General features: G+C 35.4%; 1 protein-coding gene across 1 annotated transcript in view; it reads left to right on the top strand.

Moving 5' to 3' along the window:
• The window catches only part of LOC138692863 (zinc finger protein 235-like), a 32347-nt gene extending 18887 nt beyond the window's left edge, over positions 1 to 13460 (top strand). The window contains exon 5 of the mRNA XM_069816164.1: positions 12015 to 13460. Coding sequence (XP_069672265.1) covers positions 12015 to 12987 — 973 coding nt within the window. The 3' untranslated portion in view covers positions 12988 to 13460. The remainder of the gene's footprint in view (positions 1 to 12014) is intronic.
• Positions 13461 to 14076: the final 616 nt, after the last annotated feature.

Here is a 14076-nt window from a genome sequence, read left to right on the forward strand (position 1 = left end):
TTATTAATCAACAAGAAAATGCAGTCCATGTAACATATACCTGGCAATTCTGTTGCTAAGTCGCCCGCCATGTATACAGTGCAGCTTGTGGGTACCTATTCTCCTCCCTTCTTTTACTGCAATCCACATCTGTGGAGTAACGGTTAGCATGTCTGGCCGTGGAACCAGGTGGCCAGGGTTCGATTCCTGGTCTGGGCAATTTACCCGGTTGAGGTTTTTCTGGGGTTTTCCCTCAGCCCATTACGAGCAAATGCTAGGTAACTATCGGTGCTGGACCCTGGACTCATTTCACCGGCATTATCACCTTCATCTCATTCAGACACTAAATAACCTAGATGCTGATAAAGCGTCGTGAAATAACCTACTAAAATAAAAAATTTTACGTCAAGAGGGGTGGCAGGAGTGACTAAGTACACTGATAGTAGGAGACAAAAGATTACTTGCTTTTCAGTGTCTACTGATATAACACGATGGCTTGTGGTAGTTATACCCTATATATATATATATATATATATATATATATATATATATATATATATATATATATATATATATATATATATATATATATATATATGTATTGTGTTTGCTTGTTTCTTTTATTTTAAAATGTGTAATTTATTTTGTTAGGGTGATAAGAAGAATTAATTAACTCTATTTCATATTTATTCATTTTTATACGAAGCTGATCATGTCTGTTCGTTATAAAATTAAATGATGTTAGGAATATTAGTGTCACAATGACTTTTAATTGGCACTCATATCGCATTAGTAGTTCTAGAATCAGCAGTACCTGTTATTCAATCTTAGCATGAAGATTGGTTATTCAAGCTTTCAATGTGCAATCACGATGGAGAGGCACATTGTGTATAGGACATACTATCTGTAGGACATTTAATGTAGAGTGATATTACGTTGTATATAATTTCCATGAATTCAAGAACATCGCTGAATATGATAGGATGAAAATGATTGATGGTTATAAAAATAAATTTGAATCTGTAAGTCCAAATGTTTACTAAAATATTGAAAATGTATATAATAGATATAACGGTATCTTTTTAACCATTTTATGAAACATTTTAATGAGGATATTTATTTCTTTAAATTCCATCTCACCCATAAATGTTAATTTTCACTTCTAGGTGCTAACAGTTTTTCCACAAATGAATCACACAAAGACGATGTTTGATGGATTCTTACATAGACTGGATTATAAGGATAGTCCCTAGCAAGAATAATTTCTAGAGATTATCTTCTATAATACGAGTGCTGATAATTTCTCGATAATTTAATTGAGCTTAACGAATGTAAGTTGTCATGATATATTTTTATTGAGACTAAAGGTTAACATTTAAAATAAATCTTATTAAAACTAGGTCAACTGACATCCCATGTTCGATCAAACATAGGGATATACATGAAACCAACAGTCAAATTCATTCATTCATAGTATTGTGTCCAAGGTTAAGTCTCTCATTGCAAACACAGCATTCTCGAATCTTTCCTATTTTCCACTTTGCTCTTAGCCTCTGTGTATGTTCCATATGTCTTCATCTCGTCTATGATCTGAGTCTTCAGATCAGTTTTCCTGTTCAGCGAACTCGTGCTCATGTCCACTTTTCCTTCCATTTCCAGCTGATATAGTAGCTAATGGACCATTCATTCTATGGAGTGTGTGTATCAAATGCTTCCAAACAGATATGTTCAGGCTTTCTCAATGCTACAGTTGTAGATCTCTGGGTGATGAACAGACGAACCAGGTGGTCACCTAGTTCAAGCAGGAATAGGCGTCATGATGATTTGTTTCATTTTCCAGTCAGAAGTCTTGAGAACGTTCACAGAAGTGACGTCATTTATGTTGCAGAACAGTCATGCAGGCCACCTCACAAGTTGTCCACACTATCCACCCTTATTTTGTTATAGGAGACTATTATTTGTGTCTTGAAATTGTTGTCTTCCTTTGAACAAGACTTGTGAACAAGACTTGTCTGGATGCTGTGATGACTGTAACACAACACCGTCAGTCTTTTTTTCTTGAAACAAAAGATGTCAATGGAAGTACCATGACATCCACAAAGAGATGAATAAACTCAGTGGCGTGCATTCAGGGTAAGCTACTGAAGCACTGCTTCGGTAACAATATATTATGTCATTATAATTACACGATCATACAATAATATCTGTATAAAATCGTCAGATTTCTTCAGAATGTATAGAACTTAGAGCTTAATACGTTACATTATTGGTATGAGCTTTGTGAGTAAACCGAAGCATTATCACTTCTACTTCGGCTGAACAGCGAAGGAATTGCGCGCGCGCCTCTAATGAGGTGCTGTGTGCGTCTGCACCCCACAATCCGAAGCTAGCATGGGTTGTGACGTCACTGTTAAGCTTGTCAACATGCCTGCAAGAGCATGGAGACGAGTACTGTCGGTGACTCAGAAGAAGACGAGCACGGAGTGAGGGGAAAGAGTGGATAATAGATTACATTACGAAAACAGTGCGAGTCTTGTACTACTAGTGAGTGGAAACATTATTTCCGTCTACTAGTAGTACAAGTATTGCACTGTTGTCGTAATGATATCTGTTTACCACCCTTTCTTCTGTTCCCTTCCGCGCTCGCCTTCTCCTGAGTCACCGACTATACCTGTGTGTTGCTTTCTTTTAGAGCAGTAAGATGCCGCACTTCGCCCCTATTTTTTGTAGTGTTGTTCAGACCGTCGCGCTCAGAAGTATTCTCCGTAATTTCGAGTCACATGTGAGAAGTTGTATATAGAAATTGTAAAGTGTATCAGTAACAGTTATGTTTTCTTCAGTGTACATGTTTGTCGAATGTGTGTGAAAATGTTTTAGTTCGTGAAGGTACCAGGTAATAACTAATAATACAATACATTATATAATATAGAACAATGTCTACATTTATTATAAAAGAGCTTGTGTTGAAGTCCTTTACCGCTCATTCTTTCCAAGAAAAAAATGAGATAATTAAAAATGGACGGTCAACAGTGAACTACCGAACTTGGTTCAAAAGACCAGTAAATTTACTAGACATTTTCAGTCTAATATGTATAGCAAATGTGACTGGTTAGCCAGCAGCGCTGAGCTAAATGCGGTGTTTTGCTGGTACTGTCTGTTGTTTGGAAAGGATAGAAATACTAGTTGGACCAGAACTGGGTACACGCATTTGGGAAATTGAGTAAAATCTATAGCCGAGCACGGGCTGTCTGTTAACCACCTACAATCGTCTGTAGCTATAGCTGCTTTTGGGGAAAATAGAATAGAAACTGCACTTGATCATCAGCTTAAAATGAAATATCTCTACACAATCAAAAGGTAAAGCGGAACAGGGACATCCTTAAAAGGCTTATTAATGCAGTGTGTTTTCTGGGAAAACAAGAGTTGGCCTTTCGAGGCCATGATGAAACAGAAAATTCTGTTAATCGGGGCAATTATGTGGAATTGCTGAAGTACACTGCAGAATATGATCCTCTTTTAGCGGAGCATTTAGAAACCTCTACTGTGTTTAAAGGAATTTCTAATCAAATTCAAAATGACCTAATCCAAGCTGTAGGTTCAACTGTTTTATCAGCTATAAAGCAGGAAATTATTGAAGTTCCTTTTGTAGCCATCATGGTTGACGAAACTTCAGATGTGGCAATTAAAGCACAGTTTTCTATTGTCCTGCGTTATGTGCATGAAGGAGAGATAAAGGAAAGATTCTTGGAGTTCTGTGATATAAGTAGTGACAAACATGCCCAAGCTATTGCAGAACTTATCCGGCACTTCTTATCAGAATTCGGATGTAATGAAAAATTGATTGCACAAACATATGACTGTGCAGCGACGATGGCGGGAAATTTGAATGGAGTACAAGCATGAATCAAAGTCACACATCCAGAAGCCCTATTTTTTCACTGTTATGCCCATGTACTGAACCTCGTTTTGTCTCAAATCACCAGCCAAATACCTGAGTGTAAAATATTTTTTAGTACGCTTAATGGACTTGCAGCTTTTTTTTCAAGATCGCCGAAACGTGCTAACTTTCTGGATCAATTTTTGCAACGTCGTCTTTCACACATCTGTCCAACGTGATGGAATTATTCATCAAGACTGATAAACACTGTGTGCAGGAACAGAATTCAACTTTGTAATGTATTTTGTGCTATGCTAGAACACCCTCAAGAAATTGAGTCAGATAGTTTAGCACCAATTAATGGCATTTTGACACTTTTGGAAGATTTCAAATTAGTTTTTCTCTTAAATACGTTTGACAAAATATTTACCTTCACCGGTGTGTTGTACAACATCCTACAGAACCAAGCAAATGATATTCTGTACTGTCAACAGAAAATACAAGAAACTCGTCGTTCCATAGCTGCATTACATGACGATTATGAAGGGGTTTTCCAAGAAACCGTGTCTCAAGTAGGTGAGCCTCCGAAGAGAAAAAATATCAACTATAAACGCATCTATTGCGAAGTGTTTGATAATATTGATAACCACTTGGATGTAAGATTTGAAGATCTTTCTAAACTGAAATTTTTTAATTTATTATCGCCTCAAAACTATGAAAAATATACTAACCAATTCCCAGAAAGTTGCTTTCAAAGTCTCATAGATACATATAGAAAATTTTTCCACATCATTCGTTTGAAAAATGAGCTGATTTTAGTGTACAGCAGTGAAGAGTTTAGAAATAAAACTATGAGTGAACTTTCAAAACTATTGAGTACTAATTCAATGCTGAAAAAAAGTTTTCAGCAGTTTAATGTGTTAGTGACATTACTGTGTACAATTCCTGTGAGTACGTCTTCAGTAGAAAGGTCGTTTTCAACACTGAAGAGAATCAAAAGCTACTCTAGAAATTCTACTGGAGAAGATAGACTATCTCATCTTGGAATTATTTCAATTGAAGCGCGCCTACTAGGAGAACTCAGGAAGAAGAAAGATTTCTTTGAGGAGGTGGTTACCAAATTTGCTTCCTAGGAGAGGATTGAATTTCAGTTCCGTTGATCTTGCTGTGAGAAGTGCCAAGGGTGAGTTTAAAGTCAGAAGCTTGTTATTTTATATCAAATGTTGTTTAATGGTAGCTTTAAGAAATTTAAATTGATATTAGGTCTAATTATTTTAATATATGTTCTTTTAAATTATTATCAGTTGTGATTTTATCAAGGCAAGCCCCTTGATTTACTATTGTTTATCTAACAATTATAATAATCAGTGATTCGCTGTCTGAATGGTCACTGCACGCCACTGAATAAACTTCTCTTCCTTTCCCTATTCAGTCATTCCACGTCAAATCGGACAAAATTATACAAGTTTTGGCCTTCATATTTCTGATTGCGTTTATATTTTTTTACTGACTCTATGGATCTAATAAACTAACAAGTGTATTTTTATTTCCACCTAAGTCCACATGTTTTTAAAATATTGCATGTTATAATTCGTTAAAAAATGTCGCACAATGCAACATTTCAAGCGTCATATTTCTGAGCATATTGATGTTAAATTAAAAAAAAAAAATGTTTTTCAAAGCTTGAAAAACTGTCATTTGTTAAATATTTAAAAATTGATATAAATGTAATCATAAAAAATATTTTTTTTATAATTCAATTTTTAAAAGCTAGATATCAATGTGAAATAGCCGTATTAAAAATCTAAAAAAAGATTGCCTACTAAGTTCACTGAAGTATTCCTAATAATTTCAGATAAAATCAAAATGGGATCTCTAATAGTTTCATGGAAAATTAATTACTTACAAAACAGTATGTAGCAGACTGGTGCAGCAGCAGTGGACGGGAAGCATTGATCACGTGCTGGGAGATTTATTGGTGCTGGATGATCCAGTGAACGTTGCAACATTACACCCAGTATGGGTCAAGTCACTCGAGGAAACATAGCTAATTACACTTGTATTCACTTATCATATCTTCAAATATTTGTACATTTTGCATTTTAAAGTCTCTTTTGCTTCACACTACACTTTAAATTTTCACTCGCCTACCTTCTTTCTCGAAAGAAAATTGTTTTACTAAAGCTTTAGTTTTTACAATGGAACGAAAGAATGTAATTTTAATGTACCAGTTATTTGTTTTATATTGTGATATCTGACCTGCAAATTTTCAATGTGGTGTTTACGTTTATTCCGGGGAAAAATATAAATAACACATTAGGAATGTTTTTTTTTGTGCCCAATCAAACAGTTTTTTCGGTGTTTTTATGAAATTTTGACTGGGTTGTAGGTTGGCTCTCATAGCAAATCTTTTGACAGTTCCTCCAATGCCATCACATGGACCCTTAGCATACGAGGTTGCAAAGAAGTGCCACTCATGCTAATTTCATAATCATCTTCATATAAGCAGATATTTTTAAAATTATTTTTGTTTTTGTATTGTGAACTCGATCCATCAGAAAAGTAGATAATTTTTTTTCATATCATTGAATTCTAGCTTTAAGAAATTGATTGCTTCGGATTGAAAAAAGGGAAAGGAATCGGTGTCATGTTTCATACTTTCTGAGATGACAACAATACTTTTGTGACGAATTTCTGTACCTTCTTCGAAATATACTACAAAAGGATGTATTGTGACTTGGCAGTTGTTCCAATGCTTAGCTTGTATTTGAATCTTGTATTACAAAAGAATAATTTTCAGAAAAGTCTGCAATAACTATGTAATTATCAGGTTGTACATTTTTTTTGCATTCCATTAAAAATTGAGGGGCTGGGTGCAAGAAGGGCATTTTAGAGGATGTGTCCTTTTTGAGTAAAACGCTTTATTGTGTTCTCTGATCTGTTATGCATATGATCACCAAGCTGTAGTTCAATACTGTGATCATAGAGGTCAGGAGTACCCAAAATGTAGTGTCATGCATAGGTAACATCATTACGATTTGAATTTTCAACATCAATTTTCTCAAAACTTGCATTTCAGAGAAGTGCCTTTCTTGCACCCAACCCCTCAATTGACTTTGCTGCTGTGCTATAAAAACATGCGACAATAAGGAAAGAAGTTTGCTTGACAGTTTGTCTAAAAAGTCATCATTGAAGACTGAATCAGTTCTAAATTAGTGCGATCAACTGTAACCCATTGTTTGTATGTTACCTGCTCAATAGCCTCGGCATCAAACTGTTCTTGGATTTGTTTGATTATATTGTCAGGTCCTGGGCAGCTTGAACATTGTTTAAGGTAACAATAAATTGATAGAGAAATGCAATGTGTGATAGCACATCTTAATAATTATTGACAACTACACTAGAATTTGATGTTAGTAGTGGAATCTTTACACCATCTATAAGTAATTTTAAATTTTTGTTATGTGTGTAAACACATGCACTGTGCGTTCCAATAGTCCCTGGCAAAATACATTCCTTTGGTCTCAGTTCTGCAAATTTAGAAAAACTTATTTTTACCAGTGGATATTTGTTCTTGAAACACTTGTATGTTTCTTCAAGATTACATAAAATTAATCTTTTCTGCTTATGAACTTTTTCACCACCCTCTAACAAATTTTTTTATTCCAGGCATTACCCTACTCACTTCGTCTGATCTGTAGAACTCCAGCACCTTAGTCACTGTAGACAGTTCCAAAACGTTACCTAATTTATTGTCAGGAGTGGACAAAATTCCCTTTTCTTTAGCCAGTTTCTTTGCCACCCATCATGTAATCAGTCACTTCAAAGTTTTGTTTAATTTTATTGTAGGACTAACTTAAAAAACTGTTAAAATTTTAATTTTTACCATCTTCTCATGTGTTGTGTGAAAGGATTCAGTCAATTTGTTAATAATGTCATTATTGTTTGACTTTTAAATGGATGTCGATGCATCTTCTACATGAAAAACTTTACTTGCTGGGGTGCCTTTTACTTTTTGAAACCTTTCACAGGGATATCGTTTTTGTTGTAGTTATATTTTCTTTATAGGGGATTGTCCTATTGACACCAAACTCTTGTTTAGCTCTTCAGTATTACTATTTCCAGCGCTGTATCCATAGAATTGCTCAAAGAAAAACTGAGATTATCACTTTCTTCGTCTGCACTACTTTCATTTCATTCATGTTTATTAATATTACAGAAGTACCGGCAAGATATTTACTGTTCCTTAAGGTATTAGTCATTTGATGGGTGAATGCATTTGTTGCGTAGTGTGGCAACATCAGTTATTATATGAAACGGGGGATTTCGTAAAACTTTCCGCATGCAGCCTTCTAGCACACGTGTAAGTGTAAGCTACGGTCGCAAATGGTTCATTAGCTGGGAATCGCGAGCACGCGCATGCCTCCGGAAAATAAATTGTTGCAAATGTATGTATGCAGATCTCACATTTTTAAATGCAGTAGTTCACAGATAATACATCAGGAAACAAGTCTTTTTTTTTTTTTCAGATTTTTTTACTTGGCTGTTTAATGTAGTAATTTTTTCTTTGAAAAAGAAATAATTAAATAATTAGGCCATTTTTTTAATTTATTTGTGACAGACCTAAAGTAATAAAAAGTATTGTATTTAGTCTTTGAAATACACCAAACCGCAAATCTCAACTATATGTAGACACACAGTTCCAAGCGAGCTTATGTAACAGTGCGTGCATAATTAGCATAATTTCAAATATTCATAACTACACAAATAATTAATAATTATGGAAATAAAACACTACATCTCTCCTTATTCGATGTCTGGAATTAAAAAAAAAAAAAAAAATTCGACCATTTACGAGAAGGTCGTGTTTTATTGCTGTGCGATTTGACGTGGCATGACTCTATTGCAAACGGTTTGGGAATGCCAACTTTGATTTCCTGATGGTGCCAATGAGAGTTAGGTTTTGAGCTGAAAGCTTTTCTGTAAAATTATAGCTTGTAAAGAAAATACCTCTCGTACCCTTCGTCCTGTCACATATGGAGCTAATATAAGATCTTGGACAATTCTCCTTCCTTGGTTCTTGTCTGTTCTCTGGGGACTCATCCAGTTTCCCTCCTGTGTGTACTTGCATGTTATGAATATATGTATTTTCATGTGCACTTGTCCTGGCTGTTATACCATATTTCCTGGTTTGGTTCTGATAAATAACTTTAACAAGCAGCGTTCATGGAGAGTTAAAAGTTGCTCGTCAGTCATAATTATTCAATAGGAGAGAATGCAAGTCTGAAATTTGCTACAGGCATCTCAAATACTTCTTTCAGTTAATCCAATTTATCCTTCTCTCGTTGTTCAGTGCGAATATTATGATCATCCAAGCAGAGAAACAAATTTTATTCAGTAGACCTATATACTTTGCAATTGTAAATTACATTACACGGGGACAGAACATCTAGAAGCTTGGAGACCGTTACTTTTAAGCTGTCCGACCACTCCCTCCTCCTGCACTAGCAGGTACGGTATCATTCATCTGCAAAACATTTTCTGAACGGAAGTTATTGTATTGTGAGAGCGCAGCTGGATCAGTGGTCAAAACGTCTTCAGTTTGTAGTGCAACGAACAATTCTGCTGTGTGTGAACTCTTCTGCAGGGACGTTACTCAAGCCTCTAGTTGTTCTGTCCCCAGTGTAATGCAGGTTCTTTGACATCATTGTTGCTAGTTTAACATTTGCAAGGCAACAAATACCAAGTTAGAGATTATGCCAATACAATTTTTTTTTTTAATGAAAATACTTACTACCAAGTGAAATCAGTTATGTTCAACTGCCAGTTTTCCTAATTTTAAAATAAGAAAATATACTGTATATAAACATTTTACATATAAGAATGAGGCATAGAGTAAGTAATAGCACATTGCAATTCTAATTTGGAAACAATCCCACACAATACACGCTGAGATCCAAAAATGAAGCGAAAGTTAATGTTTTTTTTTGTATAGGCCTAGCCAGAGTCGGATTTCCCAATAGGGAAACAAGGCCATGGCCTAGGGCGTCTTTTAAGAGTGGGCGCACGAAAGTTACGCAAAAAAGACACAAATTAAAAAAGAAAAAGAAAGAGGCTATGAAACACGAAAGAGCAGATGAACAATGACGGTGCAGACTTTATTTTCGTAACCTCCGTAATCTTGCGTAGTAATAAAAATAATGATAACAATGGTTTGTTGTGCAAAATCTTTGAATTCCATCCCTGTAACAATATAGAAAGAATGAGAGAGAGAGACAGTGGCCCAGCATGACAATGTCTGACGCAGCTCTGGGCAGGCGGTGAGGTGTCTCTGCATTGTTGTGGAGTGTTTTGACAAAGTTATTGATATTAATAACTAGGACATTTATGTGACATGTTCTTTTATTTATCCTTCTCTACTACATTTAAAAATCAATCAAAAATTGAAACCATATTAATTACAGCTGTATGAAAATGTATAAATATAACGTGTATAGATATTCGAATTACTTTATATTTCGTGCATTGTCGACTACAAAACTGCCGACGTACCAAACTTCCAATCCATTGGTAACGGTCAGTAATTTAATTCCTAAAGCAATGGTGAATTTGTTTGTGCAGTGTAACGATGTAATACATTCACAGTTCATGTGTGTTGTACAATTTTCATAATAGACATCTTTTATTTGGTTCATGGCATAGTTGTGTAGCAGGTTGTGCCTGTATAATTGAATTATATTTTATTTACTTGGGGACATTTTAATTTTCACAGTGAGTGAAAAAAGAAAGTTAAGTGGGGCCCATGTTCTGAAAAAGGAAAGCTGCTGATTGAAAGAGAAAAAGAGAAACTTGCAAAAGTACCCAACTTTAGATCATATTTTTATTCTGTTCTCAAAAGCAGCAATATACGTTTGAAGAACTGACGTCCACAACATCCGAAACTAATGTTTCGCCAATACAATCTAGTAACGGAATTATTGATAATATAAATAATAATGTAATATAAAATTCAAAAGTCAAAACGAACATAGAACGAAATATAAAACAGCACATTCACAGGTGATGAGTTTAAATTAAGTTCAGATCCTGCTTATGGTTTATCATTGAAGCTACCGAAGATTACGTTGCAATGTATGGTGTGTGTAAAAATCTCGAATCGAATTTTGAAACATCAAAAAGACATTACGCTTATTGAGTAAGATATTTTTCAAAATTTCTCTTCAGACATAAATTGCCTAATGGTGAGGAGTGTCGCGGGAATGGCTAGTGTATTATGAAAGCAGGGTGCGGTGTTTTGAGCGCCTTATGGGCTGTTCGGTGAAAACAAGTCTCACTTTTCTGATTCCGGGTTCACTGATTGGAAAACTGCAAATGTGCGTGTTAATCAGCACGAAACCTTATCTAGATTTATATCTTCCCTTAATTATACTCTTGGAATGCTGGACACAAAACTCATTGAATATTTTTAGTCACGTAAAGAATATTGGCGTACAAAGAATTGTCGTCCTACTAAAATGTCACGCGGTTCAAGGACATTCACTGTGGATCTGATGAAAAATTTGGTTCAGCAAGTAGTGGCAACTTCATACATTCTTTGGAAATAATTGCAGTTTGATGTGTTTTTAGTTAAGTATATCCTACTGCATGACAGCAAGGGAAAAGTTTTCCGAATTTCAAAGTTAGAAATGAATCGAACTATATATAAACATTTCATATAGCATAAGAATAAGGCACAACATAAGTTATGCTACATTGAAATCTGATTTTGGAAACAATCGCACAATCTAGCACACTTGTGTTCAAATACGATAAAACGAACATTAATGATTTTTTTATGTAACATATTCATCGGTTAATGGTAATTTTATAATACATATACACTTGTTTTTCTCTTTCTAAGACTGAGAATGTAACTGAACAAAAAACATAATTTCATTTATTTTTAAGGACCTACAAACATTCATTTCTTACTCATATGTCAAGACCAGAATGTTGAGAGAATTTTAATACTTCTAACATAGTTCGTAAATTATTTACAACAATGTATCTAATTGTTACGTACCTTCTGGTAAAATAGATTTGTTATGGTTTGTATGCTGATTACTTTAATGTATTTTAGTTACAAGTGTTATATTGACTGATAATATAATGTTGTCAGGATTGCAGCTACCAATGAGAAGACTGTATCATCAGAATTCCACGGTATTGCACATGAAGAAAACAAGACTGTATATGGGATTGCCAAGAATTCAGGTTCCTCAAGAAAACCTGTCCAGACTCATGAAGATGAGAACCAATTGCAATTCAAAATGCCAAAAAAATATTTATCAATTTCGACAAACCAGAACACGCATTTACACAACCATGTAGGCAAGAAACCGTACAAATGCGATATTTGTGGTAAGTGTTTCTCGCAGTCGAGTACCCTAAAAAACCATGAACGCTTGCACACAGGTGAGAAACCTTTCAAATGTTACGTTTGTGGTAAGTGTTTTTCGGAATCGAGAAGTGTAAAAAGGCATGAACGTCTACACACAGGCGAAAATCGTTTCAAATGCATTGCTTGTGGTAAGTGTTTCTCGCAGGCTAGTAATCTAAAGAGGCATGAACGTCTGCACACAGGTGAGAAACCTTTCAGATGTAATGTATGTGATATGTGTTTCTCGTTTTCGGGTACCATAAAATACCATGAACGCCTGCACACTGGCGAGAAACCTTTCAAATGCAATGTTTGTGGCAAGTGTTTTTCGGAGTCCAGTAGTGCAAAAAGGCATGAACGCCTGCATACGGGTCAGAAACCCTTCAGATGTGATATCTGTGGTTTGTGTTTCTCGCATTCGTGGAGACTAAAAACCCATGAACGCCTCCACAGAGGCGAGAAACCTTTCAAATGTCATGTTTGTGGTAAGTGTTTCTCGGAGTCGAGTATTCTAAAAAGTCATGTACTCGTGCACACAGGTGAGAAACCTTTTAAATGCGGTGCTTGTGATAAGTGCTTCTCAAAATCGAGTAGTCTGAAAAGACATGAAGGCCTGCACAGAGACGATAAACCTTTCAAATGCGATGTTTGTGGCAAGTGTTACTCGGATTTGAGTTACCTAAAAAGACATGTACGCTTGCATACAGGCTAGAAGCCCTTTAAATGTTATGCTTGTTATAATTTTTTTTTTTTTTCGCATTCTAGTAGTCTTAAAAGACATGAACTCGTACAGACATGTGAGAAAACTTTCCAATGCGGTGATTGTGGTGTTTCACGATTCGAGTTCGCTAAAAGGCATGAACGCCTGTACACAGGCAAGAAACCTTTCAAATGTTATGTTTGAGATGTTTATTAATCTTGTACAGTTGTCAAAAGAAAAAGAGGTCGCTCTCTTGAAGCAAATTTCCCTTCGAGTATCTTCGCTACAATTTGACGATGTTACATGTTGTTGGACCACGTTGCCTGATGTCTACAGTTATAATTAAAGTATTTTGTGTGTTGCTTAATAGTGTTCCGGCCACTTATTCGTGAGGTCCTGCGTTCGAATACAACCTCGTGCTTTTTATGTTCTTTTTTTCTTTTCTTTTGTTTTTAAGAGAGACAAAATATACATAATTGCTCCTTTCTCTTTTACGATTATTTTAGTAATTAACATCAGGTTCATTAATGTATTATGCCATGACATTGTGGCTGCAAATGGAAAGAAAAAATATTTTATTCTCAACAAAAATATCTTTCCTGGCATAAACAAAACAAGCTTACTGGCGTTTGCCTTAGAACATTCAAACAAGTAAGCGTTCAAAAAACAAAACAAAAAAAAATTCAATATTTAGTCAGTCTTCCCCTTATCTCTATCACAACTTGCAGTCGAGCAGGCGTGGAATCGACTAGTCTTTGCAAATAGCGACTGTTCTTAGACACGACATTTCAGGCATTCTGAACATACATACATAAGTGTTCTGCCCGTGGGCAGGTCTTTCATTGCAAACCAAGCATTCTCCAGTATTTCCTATTAGTCTCCGCATATGATCCACATATCCTAATGTCGTCTCTTATTCTTCTCAACCAGAGACCCAACCAATTCCTTTCTCTCTTTCTAATCAGTTTCAGGATCATTCTTTCTTCACCCACTTTTTCCAGCACAACTTCATTTCTTATTCTGTCTGTCCACTTCACACGCTCCGTTCTTCTCCACATCCACATTTCAAATGCTTCTATTCGTTTCTCTTTATTTCGTCGT

Source organism: Periplaneta americana, chromosome 17 (assembly GCF_040183065.1).
Source record: "Periplaneta americana isolate PAMFEO1 chromosome 17, P.americana_PAMFEO1_priV1, whole genome shotgun sequence".
NCBI classification, from domain to species: domain Eukaryota; kingdom Metazoa; phylum Arthropoda; class Insecta; order Blattodea; family Blattidae; genus Periplaneta; species Periplaneta americana.